We start from the raw sequence: 18,710 nt of genomic DNA on the forward strand, positions 1-18,710 counted from the left end.
CAGGTTTTGTGGATCCAAATCAATCTTCTCATGTGTGTCATTTAAAGAAATCTCTTTATGGATTAAAACAAGCACCTCGGGCATGGTTTATGAAGTTGACTACGTTTCTTCTCTCACAAGGGTTTGTTGGATCAAAGACGGATACCTCTTTGTTTTGTTATCACTCTAGTGGGATTGTCATATATTTTCTCATATATGTTGATGACATCATTGTCACTGGCAATACTCTCTCGGCTATTAGTTCCCTTATCAAAGCACTCTCCACTGTTTTTGCCATAAAGGATCTTGGTGATCTTCATTATTTTTTGGGATTAGAGGTTTCGCGAACATCTGAAGGTTTGTTTTTGTCACAAAAGAAGTATATTAGTGATTTACTTCGTCAAACTAAGATGTTGGATGCAAAATCGGTTGCTACGCCAATTGCATCAGGGAATTCTTTGTCTCTCCAAGATGGTACTTCTCTCTCTGATGGGACCGAGTATAGACAGTGGTTGGTTCTTTACAATATCTTGCTAACACACGTCCAGATATTGGGTTTGCTGTCAGTCGAGTTACTCAGTTTATGCATGCTCCTAGTGATGTTCATTGGGGTGCTGTCAAGCGCATTCTTCGGTATCTTAACGGCACTTCTACTTTTGGCCTTTACTTTCCTCGTACCTCATCTATCTCCCTCTCAGCTTACTCTGATGCTGATTGGGCTAGCTGTCAGGATGATAGGCGTTCCACTACTGGTTTTAGTGTCTTTTTTGGCAATCATCTTATTTCATGGAGTTCTCGTAAACAACGTACTATCTCTCGCTCCTCTACAGAGTCTGAGTATCGAGCTATTGCTACAGTTGCCGCTGAGTTAGTATGGATTCGTTCACTACTACGGGAGTTGCATGTTTTTCTTCCCTCGGCTCCTCAAATATGGTGTGATAATATCGGTGCTACTTATATGACCGTAAATCCGATATTTCATGCTCGCACTAAACATGTTGAGATTAACTTTCACTTTGTACGGGACTTGGTTGCTTCTCGTCAATTTATGGTTCGCTATGTCTCTACAATTGATCAACTGGCGGATCTTCTGACTAAAGGCTTACCTCGGGCTCGGTTCCTCTTTCTTCGGGACAAGCTTATGGTCCTTGACTCATCTCACTTGAGGGGGAGTGTTAAGGAGGTTACAACTGCCACGTAGAGGTTAACACATGACAGCTGCACTCTTAGGATATTTGGTTACAACTGCTTCGTAGCAGTTACATATAACAGCTGGACTCTTTAGCATATTAGATAAGCATAAATACCTGTTCCTTAAGCTACACGATTCATATTGTGATATAATATAAATTCTCATTCTCATCTTCCTTTGTGTCTCTGGAATACGCTTCAACATTCCCCCACCGAAATACATGTTGAGAGTGTGAGAAAAGCACAATTGTCCATGCTCCGGGTACCGGGGCTCTTTGAATGAGTCATTCGTTACTTGTGCCACATAAACATGCGAGCATGATGAAGGAAGAGAAGCAACGATGGGTCCCTGCCGTAGTTTAGGGCAGGCTGAAGTGGCTATGTTCAAGGAGTGCTGCTGGTTGAAGTGGCTGTGCAGAAGTGGATAGCCTTATTAGAAGCAGCAGACTTCGGATTTGGGAAGAATTGATGCTCAATAAACAACGAAGATGGCCACAAATACATACGTCGTCAAGAGCAGGCACATATATGCTTCAGCTATTGAATTCCAAATTTGGTCATCAACTACCCAATTATCATAGACCAAACTACAAGCTGGTTTGCACTTTGCTGAATTCCGTGTACCATGAATTTGATTGATGGTGGTTGGGAACATTCTTCAGCTTCAGCTAATGTAAACTGGACTTGGCTGGAGCTAGAATAAAATTAGTATATATATTTATAATATAATTTTGTTTCTTGTTGACATGGCTTTGAAGTATTTTCAAATCCAACATATTTCATGCCGCATTTCTCACTGTATGATGCACAGTTTAGTTCTTCCTGAAGGATGTACTCTTCTGAAACCAAGTAGCAGCTTCCACGGCACACTGTTTCCTCATGTAGGTATCCTTACCTTGCATGGATTGTCTCTATCCCTATCCTCCAAAAATTGCTGCAACACCATTAGATGTTGCTGCTCCTTGACCTGTAACCAGTGCAACGAGAAACAACAGCAGTCAAAAGCTGCTTAATTGCTTATCAGTGTGTAATTTGAATATATGGATCACAGATTATCAGGGGCTTTCACAAGATCATTGGAGTTAATTTTCTCTAAGCGATTCAGGTGGGTGCAGCAACCAAAATAAGTTAAATAACCTTACTATGTCCTGGGAATATTGAAGAAAATGTTTTTAAATGCCTTTCTTATCATTCAATTTGAGACCCCTATTATATCCTGGGCCTCGGTTTGTTCTCTGAATTGAAAATCAAATTAACAATGTTTACCTACCACGTTCTAGCCACAAAATCTCGTATCGTTTGTAATATGCCTCTTTGGGCACTGGTTGCAGAGCCTTGTTCCCCTATGATCTTTTCAACTGAAGGTCCCATCTCATTTACCAAGTTAACAGACTCCGATAGCCGATTGAGTAGATTAACCAGGGCAATTACCTCATTCCTCTGCAGCTGCAGCTGTAAGTTGAGCCAGAAAATACAGAGGGATAAGAACGTTGGGAAAATAATATAAGTAAAACTAGAGCCAAGGCAACTTACAGGCTGATTCACGTGGCTTTCACCATCAACAGAAAACAGTATCTTCAGTGCAGTGCCCAAGCCAAGAACCTGAAGCTTTCCCCACAGTCGACACTTTTCACAACCCACGCAATCCATCAATGCGCTGCAATAAACAAACACACAGTAATTCATGTTCAGCTGTTACCTTGCTTCTTTGAACACCCCCCCCCACCCAAAAAAAAAAAAAAAAAGAATAAGAAAACAATAACAAAAACCAACCAACTCCAGTCCATCCTCCCTCACAGCTAAAGAAATATACAATTGAAGAACTTCCCATAGTATAAAATCAGTGGAATAGCATATTAAGGAAGATAATAAAACTGGGAATTGGAAACAGTTTCTCTCAAAAGGGGGGTGGGGGGGGAGGAACATTTCATTGGTTGAAAAATGACAGGCACATGTTCTACGTTGTAAACTAATGTGGCACATTTAAGGTCCGACGTACAACTGTTGGTACAGAAGAATTCCTTCTTTTTTTTTTTTTTTTTTTGGGGGGGGGGGGGGTAGATCTGTTAAGAAGTCCAATCCCAAAACTAAATGCAAGGGGCTGGCTATGTTGCAGAAAATGGGAATATTTTACGAAAGCCACCTAAGTGGTTAGAAAATGATGGTTAATGTACTCTTAGAGACTCTTCATTGCCAAAATAAGGGGTGTTAATCTGCTCCACAGTCCTGTCCAGGAAGCCAACTTCTGAATACGCACACGTAATCAGTTTTCAAAATCAGAGGCAGAATGAAACAATTGGCAAATCCAAATCCACAACTGATTCATAAAAGAAGAAACCTAACAATTCTGGTGACAAATCAGTCAGACTTCTGGCCATTCCCACCTGATTTGAATTGAAATTGGTTTGAGATATATGACAGACACTCCAGTCCCAATACTGAGTTTTAAAACATTGTGGCATATAAAATTGTAACAATACCCATTACCATGTTGTGTGGTGTCAAATTGGGATTGCATAGGGACATGAAGCATTTTGATAGGAAAATTTATGCCTTCTAAAAAGAACCAAAAGCATTCAAAGGTAAGTTTTGAACAGGTCCAATAAATTTTGCTTTGGTTGATAGTTTCTCATTTTAAATTCTAAGCTCTAAACCCTAGCATTTAAGTACACTTCATTTTATTTACCAAAAAAAAAAAAAGTACACTTCATTTTGTCCTGCAGCATGGACTGAGTACACTAATTTGTCACTATGTAGTAAATACAACATATATTTAAGCTACATTTTATGAAAATGGGATGGTTCCTAATTTTGTACTTTGTCGAGAAATAAAGGGTATTATGGTCCTTCAGGTTTAAGTTTACTATTGCCTGTATGTGTGGAGTGTTTTTCTCAATTTAGTTTTTTAGTATATTATAATAGTTCCTGCCCACAATCTAGTTATTCAGTCTTCCAGGTCCTAGGAAGCCTCTCTTGATCTATGACTTCTAATTCTCTTCTTCCGTTCCATTTCTCTGACTTTTTCTAGTTTTTCCGAAGTCCAATCACTAGGTTTTTGGATTTTACCATGGTATCAGAGCTGTGGACACCATAAGAATATTTCCTGCCCATGATCTGGTTATCAAGTTCTTGTAGGAGGCCTCTCTTGGTCTGCAACTAATCTTCCTTTTCCCTATTTTCTGTCTTATTTCATCTTCATCTTTCCTGAGTCTGATAACAAGGTTTTGGGATTGTATTATTGTAACATCTCTAATCAGAGGTAAACAAGTGAACTGTTTATTCAGATACAACAGCAACCAAATCCAATGTAGGACAATCTGTGCAAAGGTAAAAAGAAACAATGAATTTTGAAAACATTGAATAAAAAGTGGAGCCCTCAGATGCACAAAATTGCTACTTTCAGAATAAACACTACTATTTAAGCAAAGCCTCAAATATATACCTGATGTTTCTGAATTGTCTTTGAATCTGCTGCTTCAGCTCTGGGCCACTTTGACCTTGCCATAACTTGGCTTCGTCAAATGGGAGAGGGCACGCAGCTTGTAACTTTGGATTGTAGAGTAGCTGTTTCACCAAGGACTGTGTTTTCAGGTCCTCAGAAGGGTTGCCGGTGTCATACTCAGCCTGCTCCAGATAATCTGCTGCCTGAAACACATTCGAAAGAGGCAGACAATGGAACCATCAGCACGTGTATTATTGGAAGATCAATAAACACAGATGGCAAACCAATGAAGCCATCATGATTGTATTATTGGAATATCAATAAGCATTGATGTCAAACTGATCAAACATCACCAATACTCACTTTTGCCACAGCTCGAAGAACAAAAAGAAAAGTGAAGTATAGGTTCTTAACACGATCTGAATACATTAACACCCGATCATTCATAATCTGGAGATTTTGACCCCACTGAAATCAAAGCAGAAAACAGAAAATGAGAAGTCCATTGCTAACAATATAAACTCAAAAATATCATTAAGAGGGTCATGGTAAATGTACATATGAATTCGATAATTGTCCTTAACCCCATGCCACCTGGCCAATAGTAAGGAAGACGTTTCATATGATGCCAGTGGACTACCGCCCTCTCACATTGCTTTTTAACTGTTTTATTCTTTTATCTTTTATTTTCTGTTCTTTACCATGACCAAGTGAGCCCCATGAGAATGATGCTGTTCTTCAAGCCACCAGGTGCAGGAGATTTCCCCCACACTGGCATCATGAGGAACCCCCCCCTTACGTATTCAGCCAATCAAAGAGATTGTCTGAACAGTCTGAAACAAAAGGGAAAGGCACTCTCTGTATGGATTGGATAAATTAAGGATTCAGTTAATCAAAAAAGATTGTTCTAAACCGTCTGAATCCAAGGAAATGAATATTCTATATTCTACACATAAATGACAACTTGGCCATCATAGGGGACACTCCATTCTTGAAAGTTCAGAATAATCAGAAATGAGCTGACATGATTACCAAGTTGTTAGCTTCATCAAGGAGATAATCAGCAGCTATGTGAATTGAAATGGAGGAATGCAGTCCAGATATCAACTTGTACAATACTTTCTTCTCCGGGCAGAACTCTCCAGATGGATCTGCACAACCATTTGGATCTCAACATAAGGTTCTGGTTTAAAAGGAAGAATTCTAACTTTTCCAAGTACTAGCAAAAATCATACTATAGACTAGAGAGAACAGTATAGAATATATGTTTACTGTTAGAAAGGAAGATGAAACTTTTTTTAATCAGAAGATGAAGGTTACCATGCAATATTAAATCAGAAGTGGTACACCGTTGACTTTTCTGAAAGACTTGGAAAAGCAAAACAGATTTTCATTTTCATTTTTTGGGGAATGGGGATGGGAAAGATACCAATGTTGCAGGTTGTGTATGAAAGGTGTTTGATATGGAATGCTACTTGATTCATTCCCTGTGCAATTCAAGAAAAATGTTGTCAACAACTGCTACATAAGTGTTGGGAAGCAAATATTATTTAGATCCAGGTTGGGAAGAATTTTGTTTCCTTTTTCCCATGCAGGTTTGGCTGGTGTAGGTGGCTAAGATTGACTGCCAAGTAAAAAATCTAATCTTAGGAGTTAATTTGAAGCCCAAAATAGATGTTGAGTCCACTTAGATTCCTTTAACTTTCCCCCAAAATCCCCCCACCCCAATTTGATGAAACAAATCAAAGAAGCCAGACATTAGACAACATAGGAAGCTGAGCAACCCAGGTCATCATCACCTCCACACCCCCGGAAAGAAAAAAAAATCCCCATCTCCCTTCATCAGATTTTCCTCTTCTACCCCATTACTATATGCTTAATTGCTTGATTCATAGAAAGAACATTATGCCAAACTGCAATCAACCAAATAGTTTCCACAACTGCAGCTGACCTCTACTGCTGCATTCTCTCCCTCTTGGTAATTCACATCCTTCAACAACTACTCTTGTGTCTGATCTGCCTATTTTAGCAGAGACATGTTCTTTTTATCCATTTCTCCAGATTCAGAGCTATCATCCACTTTTATTTTATCCAAGTTTCTGAATTTTCATTAGATTTGTTTTGTATCTCAGATCTAAACACCATGGAAAATTATGGAGGTCTTGAATCTACAAAGACCAGGTTATTGTTGAAGAAGATGTTGTTCCTCATGGGCCCAGTTACTTGGAATTTATTTATGGTAGGGAAAGCTTTTGCAAATATGAGAATGACTTTTGTCTGCTTTTGGTTGGAGCCTCTACGGCCTCTTGAGGCATCCAGTTAAGTGCGGAAGATTCTTCTACCCACTCCTCTCTGGCTGATCTTTCTCAACAGGTCCTCGGGGGTAATCAGTGGTTGAAAAACACTGTCACAATTGTGATGAGAAAGGCCACTTCAGTAGCAGATGTTCCAAATGGGCTCACTTGTTCTCTGACCATGGTTGAAAAATTATTAGCAAATTTGTATAACAGGGATGGTGGAAAATTATGAGCCTCGTCCTCCAATCCGCATGATGAAACCAACCATGGTCTTAATGACAAGGTTGAGGCCAACTCAACTAGCTTTATTCTCCAATGGATTAGCAGAAAATCCACCTTTTCTGACAGAAAGGGTTCTTTACAGCATAACTAAAACTTTATGATAGTGCATGCAGTTGTATGAGTTCATTTGTGGTTGGCTGAATCACTACTAGGTGTCTTTGCCTAGTCAGTCTGCTAATGCATGGTGATGATCTAATAGGGTGACTATGCAGTGAAAATTTGGTATCTTTAAACCTCTATGATGTAGCATGATGATTCATCAAGATGAAACAAAAAGAGAGCATGTTTCTACTGCTTCACATACTTATTGTTATGCCTTGATGGTAGCAAATCGCCCTTTTTGTGGGCGATCATAGTCGACAAAATGTCTAGGTCCTAGGAAAACCACGGTGTTATGAGAGAGTCCTGAACACAAGGTGACACCAACATAGGCAACAAGCCAATATTAGTTGTCAAGGTGATTGCATGCCAAGGCACCCAGCACAGATGGGCCAAATTGATCCAGTCAGGAAACCAAAGCTACAGCACGCCAGGTCCAAACCAGTGTTTCATACCAAAAGAAGTATTTAGAGAATTCTTCTTTTATTAGGGGTTAATTTGTCAATTGACCTTTATTTAGTTTTAGGGGAAAATAATGCTAACTGGCTGCATTGTTCATGCTTAGAGACACAAAACAATGTCTTTGCAAGCAAAATGACCATTCAGCTCCTCTCCCTAACTCCCAACCCCCACCCATAATAAGAAACCAAGAAAGGGAAAGCTATAATCACATCCAGACCAATGGTTAAGGGCGAAAGGGCACATTTTGTAACAACCCCTGTATTTCTAACTCGGGATCCTTATTGCAGGTCCGAGTACCCAAAGGTCCAGCCAGAATAAACTGTGGAGTATCCGGATTGAAGTCCAAGATCCATACCTTAAGCCCATGGATCTGAATTCCACCAATGAAGAACCTGCTTTATTGGGAATCTGAAGAAGAACCCGTAGAAACCTGATGGAATGGGAAAATGGATCACCAGTCAAAGTCAAGTTGTGATTGTAGATATCCAGGATCAAGGTAAGAACACCCCCACATGTTGTTTAGGGTTAGGTTTGTGTTGGGGATCAACTGGTTGAGCAAAGCCCTAAGTACTAAAAAGTACTAGGGGTTGGTTACTGAAGGCGGTGGATCGATCAACCAACTGCCCCAAGCGACCGCCCAGGTTTGCTTGTGGGAATTAAACCCTATTTTTCTCCAGTCTGCTATAAATAACTAACCTCGACTTTTTCTCTCATTATTATATTCAAAATTACTGTTGTGGACGGTTAAGAGTCAAAGAACACATGTTGGAAGGTAAATGACGCTTGAATTGTGAGGAATATCCTTCGTCAGTTTAGCGAATCAATCGATGGTAAGTTGATATCACACTGTCTATACCTATTCCTCTTCTCTTAGAATAGTGTGAATCCTTCTCCCATGGTTTTGTAGTAAGTTATTTGTGATGATTCTACTCTTCCATCAATGATCTTGATTAGATCATGTCCGAAAACTAGTCCTTAAGTCCGAATAAAGGATTGATCTAATTGAAGGAGATGATGTGGTTAATGAATCATTAAAAGTTTTGGGTTTTGATTTGTGCTTATGTCGTGGGCTCTGTATAAACAAAATTCGGATTTAGATCATCCAAAAAAAAAAAAAGGGCGTACCCAGTGCCAAAGCTCCCACACCGTGGGGTCTGGGGAAGGGACTTTCTAGGCAGCCTTACCCCTGCTTGTCAGAGAGGCTGATTCGAACCCGCGACCTCCAGCGCACAATGGAGAGACTCCACCATTGCGCCAGGCCCACCCTTCATTTAGATCATCCCAAAATCGGATTAAAATTGGGAGATCAAATATCGAAATTTCGGACATGAGTTACTTTCTGTAATAGGGGCAGTCGTTCAGGGCTGTTGATTGCCCAACCAATCGCCTTAAGTGATCGGGTCGGGTCCACGATAGTCTATCAGAGTTGGTTGTTGCTCTGTTTTAACTCTTGTCTTTAATGTATTTTTATAACCCTGTTCTAGGTAGTCTCTGAAGTTCTCTGGACTTTCTAATTGTGAGGTTCGGTTGCAATTACAATAATTTTTACGCTTCTACAGGTAAGGATACATTCTTATGTATATGTACTAACATAATCTATGATGAATTGTTATATCTTTGAATGCATTTGTAATCTTGTAACTTGTTGTAACAGTAGGTTCATATGAAATATGAATAATTATGTATTGTCAATGATTATGAAATGTACTTCAATTGCTATGTGATGATAGATGTTTAATAAAATGATGATGGTTGATGAAATGATGTAACTATGGTAAAGGGTATCCATTACTTGGAATATCAGGGGTTGTGGTATGGGACACTGCTTACTAATGTCCCTAGCACTATCATGGTTGTTGGATGACATACCTAGGAGGTCTAGAATGCATAGCTAGGTACCCATACATGTTACTACCCTTTCGGTAGGGGAATTGAGTCGAATGACCCGTGATAATGGTGATGTGACTCTGTTTCATCCTACAGCAGTAACCAGCCTGTGCGGAGACTCAGTGGTCCCCTGTTGATCATACAATGGTAGGGTTGCATATGCTAGGGTTAGGCTCATGGACATCCAAGGAGCGGCCGAGAGTCGTGAGGGGACATGAGAGCATCCGCCCAATAATATGTGGATGACCATAGGGTTAAGGAATGGAGTCCAACAAAGATAACCAATCCGTGAGGATCCTCATTCCTAGGTAGAGAAGGATACTGAACCAAATTGGTTGGTGTCATAGGGGAAGTATCTGGATTACATGCAGTATGTCACCGTATGACCTTGTATTGGATTAGAAAGCCTGACATGCGCTAGTAATCATGCCAATGGTCGTGGTGAGAGAGTGTGGACCTAAACCCCAGCCATGGTTGATTGACGAGAACTGAAACCCTTGTCCGAGATGCCAACAGAGGTAACTATTATGTGAGGGATCAGAGTGACTAGACCTACCTAAAGGAGGGCTGATGTTATATCTTAAAGCATGTCTGCCATATTACAGACTTGCATAGTTAGATTTATAGTTGCATCCATAAAATTGCAATATCATTCTTTACATATGTTGTTTATCATGATACTATGTCGATATGTATGCGAGATGTGTTTCCTTACTGTTTGTCAGAACTCATTCCTTTTTGTGTGTTGAATTATATTATACAGATGGGTATATTGAATCAAGAGAAATTCCGTGTGACTGGAATGAGCCCCGGTGAAGAAGCTATGGAGGCGCCAATGGGAAGTGGAGATGTATGTCACAAAGCCACCTACGGATGCTTGGAGTGCGCTTAAAACACCCATTGATGGGGCAAGAGGAGGCAAATAACGAGTCAAATTAAGAAGTCAGTGGAGGAAGGCTGGATGACTCCCTTCATTGCAAAATTTGAAGAAAAGACCATTGCCCTTGAGAGAACTAAGAGAAACAATCATAATTAATTTAACTTTTGCTTCGGTTAAACTCTATGAATTTTGGAACATAATACTTTATTCCTTTTTCTTTGATTCATTCCTTTTTGAGTATTGGACTCATGTAATTCCTTTTATTTAATTATTCTTGTTCTTGATTATTATTGCGTGCATTTATTATCATTGATGGTAGTGGATCTTGTGACTATGAATCACACCCACGGGTTGTCTGGCGGGACCGATACCGGTGGGTGGGGTGTGACACATTTATCCTTCAATAACTTCAGTATGAAAATCCTTTGTTGTGTCCATAAATCAAGGTGTGATCCTAATTGTAGAGTTTAGGACTAGAACACAATCTCCACAATAAGAGTGAGATCCTCAAATTGAAGTTCTCTGCCATATAATATGTTTCATAGATTTTTAACTTCAACTTTGGTCACCAAGAGCCCATCAAGTTAGGTACCAAATGATGTAAATCATTTCGAGGGGCAGGGGCCTAGGGTTACTTTCTGCAAACCCTACGGCACCCAATCATACCAGGGTATTTTGGTCATCTAGGTATTTTTGTGGGATCCAAGGTTAGGGTGTCATTGGGTCCAGCATGTTATTAGGACCCCAGATCGACTTTCTTCCTTTTTCTATTTTTTTTTTAACTTTTTTATTTGAGTCAATATTTTGTGAGTTATTGAAGAGTCCTTGTTAGGGTATGATTCCTAGGTCGTGTGGGGATCCCCTAGTTTCACTCTATTTCTTGACAAGATTCCATATCTACTCTTAAATTCCAAATTGGATCCTTCTAGAGTGAGATATGATAAAATCCTCGTTAGAGTTAGTCATTAGTCAAGTAAGAGTCTTAATTTAAAATCAGATTGTTAGTTTGAAACCAAGTTGGTTTCTTAAGTTGGATCCATGTATGTTTTCTCTTAGAGGCTATAAATAAAGCCTCCATTCTGTATAACTGATAACTTGAATTGATAAATAAAACATGGATTGAGAGTTATAGAGGCAAGAGAGTCGTGGATTTCGTTGAAAAGCCTGTGGCAGCTTAGTGAATGTGAATTTCTGCTGTTTCTTCAATTTCCAGCTAGGTGTCTTCAACTCCAGCAGCTTCCCTCTCCGAAGTAAGTACAGTGTACCGCAGCCTCTTCCTTACCCTCTTCCCCTTCTTTCCCATCACGCACAAACTCCCGCATCCCCTCTTCTGTCCATGGAAGCAGCTTACGACCTCCCCTCTAAATTCCTAGATTCCCATCGCCAATCTGCCCCTCCCACTTCCAAAAGGATCACATCTATCCCTACCCATCAGTCCTACTGTCAGTCTCATAAAAAGGCCTTCATTCATTAATAAATCCTGCACTTCATCTTCTTCCTTGAATTTTCAGCAATATCTTCTTCACCTAAACCCTAAAACCTAGATTCACCCAACCATCAAACCAATCCCCAAACCCTCCTAGGATCTTCATCCCAAATACCAACCGGTCCAACCCTACCTTCGACTTTAGCCCCAACCCTAACCCTAACCCTAGAAACCCTAGAAATCCTAAGACCCTACTTCTCAGACCATAATTCAACTCTCAAAATAGAAAACAGCAGCAGCAACCTTAGTTGAACCCAAGTATCCTTCAATTCCGCTCTAGAATTCTGCCAAACACTAATCATAAATTACAGCAAGTTATAAACCCTAAAACATAAAACTCAAAGTCCCCTATCCTGGCAGAAACCCATCCCCACCCTAAACCACCCTTAGATATTATCTATTGCTGCAAAACCATACATTACTGGCCAATTACAGCCCTAGAAGACCGCTGGTTCTCAAGAGAGGATCCTAGAGGGAGCTTGATTCTAGGGCCATAGTCAAACAAATAAACCCTAGAATTTGGTTAACATCACCAAACCCAAGATTTTAGCGTGATTGGAAATCACAAGAGAGACTGAATGTGTTCTATCCATCAAAATAAAATCTATTTTTCCATCCCTTTGCTGTCAGGAGCTTGAAGATGAGTTAAATTTGAGAATTACTAGGGACAGCTGCTGTTTAATATTTTAGAAAGCCCTTACCAACAGACTCTGTCCCTGGTACATCCAATCCTTGTTTTAAATTTGAATTAGCTACCCCTCTGTCTCAGGGACCTTAATATCTTCCAAGAAGTTCTAAAGCTTGACCGAAGAGAAAGCACGTGAAAATAGACTGTCATTTCATCAAGGAAAAGCTTGACCATGGAGTTCCCTGTATTCCATTTGTTTAGTGTCTGGTCAATGTTGATCAGTGGGCTGACATTTTCACCAAAGGGCTTTGTAATAAGGTTTTTCATTGTATGCACCAACTTGAAAGTAGTGTTGTAATGTGAGCTTTCAGGATATCTTGTTCCTTTTTGTAACTTCACATGGTTCTGGAGGTCTACTTATAATTATATCCACCATGGTTCTGGATGTAACATGGTGGTGCTCTCTAGAGATGCAAATCATTATTTTCCCAACTGGGGCTCTCTACTATAAAAGTTCAACGAGAAACTGCAATTTTTTTGTTACAAGGAATGGGAAAATATAGTAGATTTGAAAATGAGAAACAACTGACAATGAAACTCAGGGAAAAGCAACTAAAGTCTGAGCAGTTACTAACCCAACAGAACACAGTATATCAGCAACAAATGTAACTTTTTGGATACACAAATGACATTGTCAGAATCGAAGAGCAGTAGTTCTCATGTCAAATCATATGAAATACTATCTTTTCAGCAGGGTGGAATGAGAGCAAATTAAGTGAAGTTTAAAGCATATCAAGTCGTGTATGCATGAAAGAAAAACTTACATTTTGGACAGTTCTCGGTGTAAACAGCATCCCAAATCCTCCTAGCTGATGGACCGGTGTAACCAGTGTAACGTTCAGGGTTCAGTTGGAGATTTACATACGTCATCTCAGCTGCAAAGAAATGACTCATAATTGCTCTCAGTTTTGTCAAACTAAAACCTTTAGCAGAAGTAACAACAAAACATTATATCCTAGAAGAATAAATAAGAAGAAAAGAAGTTATCAAGTATGTCCTGTGCCAGATTTTGTGATTCTCACATTTTTGATGGACCTGAGGAGCTGATATTCACATTTAATATTTAAAAAATGAGTATCTTTTTTAATTCAATCTTTTGTCATTGTATTGCAGCCTCACCAGCTTATGAAGACAAGCTGGTTCAGTCACTATGGCACTATAACAGTATTGAGGTCCTCAAACAAAACAAAAAACCTAGATGATTGCATTCAAGGTGCACACAACAGTAGCAGTAAGACTTACAGTTATCAGTCTCGTCATCATTTGTCCATGGATTATCTGTTTCTATCCATCCTCTAAAAGCTTTGGTATCTAGAGTTCGGTCAACAATTGCCTCCGGCTTTCCCTCTTGGCACTTCAAATCGTCAGATGAAAGCCCTTGATTGAAGGGCTTCTTGAATGTCTCTGGAATCTCATTTTCTGGACATTCACAGACACTGCAATCTCGGAGACGGCACATACCATCATCAGGCCAGAAAGGACAATCACACCATAGTTTAACCTAGAGCACAAAAAACAGCGGGTCACTGAACAATCAGATCAAGCCATCCAAGTATTTCTAAAGCACAGAACAACTTTTAAGTACATTATGAATGGCAACATTAGTGATCAACCTTAAGACCATATCTATATGCACATATCTTGGGTGACCTAACCAAGAACATTTAAAATGAGCCCATGGTTTATGCTTTTAGCTGAGATCATTTTGGTACGTGAAATAAAGGCAGGGGTTATCACAAGATGAAGTCATGCATATCTGATGCAGATTCATCACCAAACTGGACTTCCTTGCTTAATTATAAGCCTAGGGTTGGGTTATACATATGTTGGGATATAATCACCACTTTTATAGACCTAAACTGTTGGAATATGAGTTCATAGGATATTAATCAGTTTGTTTCTTTTTGTGGTTTAAATTGTGTTGGGTTAGTTCAATTGAACCAGTTCTATGTGGTTCAACTTAACTTACAAGCATTTGTTAGCATGTATTTTAGTGGGGCTAAATTTGGATTCTATAAGTCCATTTTCAGTTTGTTATTCTTGTTTCACTCTCCTACACAGTTTAGGCTACGTTATAGATTAAAGATTAGATTCAGGCTTTCTTCTTTAGTCTGAGAGTCCGTTTTTCAGTCCTTTGTACAAGGTTGTAAGAGAGACAAGTATTGGATAAGAATTTGACTACATGAAGAAGCTTTTATTGCTCATCTTTTCTTCTCCATTGAGGATTTGCTTTATGTTTAATAAAGGCTTTAGGAATTAGTGTTGGTCTGATTGAGACCTTGCAATGGAGAGCCTGGGTGGCATGCTTGGTTCTTTACATCTCCATTATCATCCTACTGTCAAGCAATCTGAAATCAAGGCCTTCTTCATCAACCAGGGAAATCTCATAGTGACATGAAAGTCGAGAAAAGGACTGAATTGCAGATAGATGAAAGGGAATGTGAGTAGCAGTTTCTTTCCCAATCCTTTACCTAATATATTTGATTTCCCATTGTTCTCCTAGTTTCCTCGTACAATTTTTTATCCCCATCCTCCACAAGCTAATGCCATAAACCATAGCCTTAATCATTTTGACCTTGTTTTAACCTTCAACTGATTCACCTTTTGTGAACACTTCCTGGTTTGGCTCCTAGCTTGACTGTTCAATAATGGGACTGCAGTGATAGCAACAACATGACTATTCAATTGTAGGACTAAACCAATATCAACCACAGAAATGGGCTTTATGCTATTAGAGCAATGATATGTAATTCTAGTCACATTATGACGAACAATAGCATGGTGCGACATGGGGAAAGAGAGATATCAGAAAGTGACTATTTTTTATATTGGGGCCAATCATAAATAAAGAAGGTGACATAGATAGTGATGTATAATACAGAATTAAACTGGGATGCTTAAAGCAAAGAGGCACATTTAGAGTATGTGTAACTGAAAAGTCCCTTTAAAGGTCAGAGGAAAGTTTTATAGGGTTGTTGTATGATTGGTTCTGATTATGGGGCTGAATGTTGGGCAGTTAAGAAGTGTCATATTGAGAAGCTATGCATAGCTGAAATGAGGATATTAAGATAAAAACTAGGAAAGATAAAGTATGGAATGATAGGATTGGAACTGGCTTGGTAGTTGCCGCAGTCAATGACAATCTCAAAGATAGTCATCTACCATGATATGGACATGTTCAACGGAGGTGAATGGATGCCCCAATAAGGTGTAATATGCTTCTGATTAACGGAGCTAAAAGAGCAAGGGGCATGCCTATAATGACTATACGACAGTGAGGAAGTACATACATAGTCTAGGGCTTGTACCTCTTTCCTCTTACTTTTAACTTTATGTTCCTTTTTTTCCCTTTCTCTTTTAGTCTCCATCTCTTCCATATTAATTGCCATTATTCACTTCTCATCTCATTTCCTCACCCCCTCCCCAAACCTCCTTTTTTTTTTTTCGCCATCTGTTTATTACCCAGCTTCATCTTGTTTTGAATCCATTGGAGCCAACCCTATTAAGGTGAGAAAAGTTTGTGTGTTAGTGTTGTTGTATCCAATGCTATTCCCTGCATAAAACAAGGATAAGAAAGCATTTCTTTGGCTTTAGGTTTGACTTCTGGCAGAAAATATTTGAAAGCCAATGAGTATAGCATTTTTATCCTTCTAAGTTATCCATTTCCTACAGTTGGAATTAGCTTCTCCATGTTTATTCAACCAAAGATCACCATCAGCAAGTTTGTCAGATGGTACCATTAAAAACTAGTATTCCTATGAAAGTTAATCATAAACACAACATCCGCCTGACAGTGTCTTTAAGTGTTTATACAAAAAAACAATCAAAGAAATCAAAACCATCAACCATGAACCTTCAAATCAAATTGAGGTTTCCATTGTCACTCTTTCTTCCCCTAATAGTCTAATGCTTCTTTATTTACCCCAAAGTTAACAGCAGCAATGACTACAACCATTATAAGAAAATCCCTAGGAATCTCAATCAATACAATCAAACTCCTTTTCTAGCACCAAATGATAATTCTAAGGGGGCCGATTTCTAATAACAGGCTTACATTGAGGGTAATCAAGTTCTTGATCTCATCTTTTTTGCTATAATAAAAAAGTTCAATGATACTACCCAAAACTAACAGAACAAATGCAAGGGGTTATCCAAAGTAACTGAACGAATATCAAAGCACCGCATTTCACCACCTTCCAGCCTAACAAAATCATCAACATACCTTGAAATACCGAAAAAATGGGGTTTTAACGAGCTCCTGGAGCAGTGGATGCAAAACTTCCTTGTTAACATGGTCAACGGTCTCATAATCACAACAACAATCCTCTACAATGCCAGTATACTTGCGGGAATCCTGCAAACATTCAAGGTAGGTAAAAGGGCAAGTAATCATAATCATGCAAAGCAAAGGGATAATTTTCAATGTTTCAGGTAGTGGCCTAATGGTACCCCAAGATTCATACCAAAGACTACCACATTGAACTCCAGCAAAAGTTGGATCAAAACCTCATTCGATTTCTATAAGTTTAAAGTAATAATAAAACCAAGAAGAAAAAAATAACTATAGTAAATCAGTACCCAACCGATTCAGCTAGGGAAATCGGGAAAAGCCCTCTAACAAAATAGGTTCTTCAATTCTGACAAACGAAGAATGAAACGTATCCACGTACGTTTCAGTGGGGCTGAACATCCTCAAAATTCACTCGTTATAGAAAAGTGCGAAATTTAAGAAAAAATAAAAAGAAATCGAAGACTTGAATGGTAAAAAGAATACGCCGGAGGGAATTATTCCTAAGAAAAATGGAGACAATACCGCACACTCGCAGGACTTGTCCGCACTGGGACCAAAAAGGGAGATCTTCGGTGCTGCAATAGCGAAAATGGCTGCAAGGAAGGCTGCAAAAAGCCATAACCATCTCCAACTGGACTTGTTGTTCTTCTTCTTCTCTGACATTTCCCGTTTCACAATCGCATCAGCCAGAGCAATTCCTTGGGATTCACCGAACAAGAAAACAGAAGGCGGTTTGCTAAGGAATTCTCTTACCAAAAAAGAATTCTACAATTAAGAATTTGACGCAGAAGTAGGTAATAGAACAAAAATGGAATGGAATTATGTATATTAGAAGAACAAAAGATTTGATCTTTTGGGTCGGTTCTTCCTGCAAGAAGAAAAAATTCAACTCTGCCGCGAAACGCGTGTTTTTATGATCCAACGCTGCCGTGGCCCCTAGTTTCCACGTCTGTTCCACGGAATTGAAATTTTTGGTTGGTGGGTTCGTTGGGAAATAAGAGACTCGTCACTTCGCCAATTAAAAATGGAAAACTGTACTTCGTTGGGTTTTGATTTCTAGAATCGGAATCAACGATACTTACGTTGCTTTTGATTTCTAGAATCGGAATCATAGGATTTTTTTTTTGGAGTATGATCCATATATAGTATCTTCTCCCATTGAAATGAGAGAGAAAAAATTCAACCTGTGAACTGATTTATCTTGGAAATTTCCATGAGGATTATGGAAGTCATAAAGATTAATTTAGAAGAATTAGTGGATTTAACCTCAGACTTGATTTTGTTGTATTTTTTCTTGGAAATCTTGATTTGGTTGTATCACAGTGGCGGAGCCACGTTGAGGCCGGAGGGGACATGGCCCCCGGATTTTTGAAAATTTAAACTATACCTATATCTTTGGTTATTTCTCTTACTTTACATGTGAAATACCACTATTTGGCCTCCTCCAAAAATAAAAAAAAAATTAACATAAAGATAATGGATACAAATGTCATTCTTAATTATGGTTTTCATTAAATCCCTAGTTTTAAGGAACAAAATATTAAATTCTAATTAAAAATTAATTCACGATCCATGAATTTATCCCTATATATTCTCATATATTTTTATTCTTATTTATTCTCTCATGATTCTCCTATTTTATTCCTATTTTTTTTTCTCTTCTTTTTCTCACATGTCTCACAAAATAGTGGAGTAGTTAGCAGATATTGGAATTTTCCTAAATCTT

General features: G+C 38.9%; 1 protein-coding gene across 1 annotated transcript; it reads right to left on the reverse strand.

The window, feature by feature from the left end:
- Positions 1-1,254: 1,254 nt before the first annotated feature.
- Positions 1,255-17,959, reverse strand: LOC149005350 (endoplasmic reticulum oxidoreductin-1-like). Its single transcript, XM_089168331.1, has 10 exons — positions 17,507-17,959; positions 16,916-17,047; positions 13,936-14,194; positions 13,458-13,568; positions 5,645-5,763; positions 4,976-5,080; positions 4,613-4,815; positions 2,704-2,827; positions 2,441-2,622; positions 1,255-2,137 (listed from the first exon to the last, which is right to left on the reverse strand). The coding sequence occupies exons 1-10, from the start codon at positions 17,645-17,647 to the stop codon at positions 2,116-2,118; spliced, it is 1,398 nt and encodes a 465-aa protein (XP_089024457.1). The 5' UTR covers positions 17,648-17,959; the 3' UTR covers positions 1,255-2,115.
- Between the last annotated feature and the right edge of the window lie 751 nt (positions 17,960-18,710).

This window comes from Hakea prostrata, chromosome 9 (genome assembly GCF_041222555.1).
Source record: "Hakea prostrata isolate BN-2017 chromosome 9, UWA_Hpros_2, whole genome shotgun sequence".
In the NCBI taxonomy this organism is placed as follows: domain Eukaryota; kingdom Viridiplantae; phylum Streptophyta; class Magnoliopsida; order Proteales; family Proteaceae; genus Hakea; species Hakea prostrata.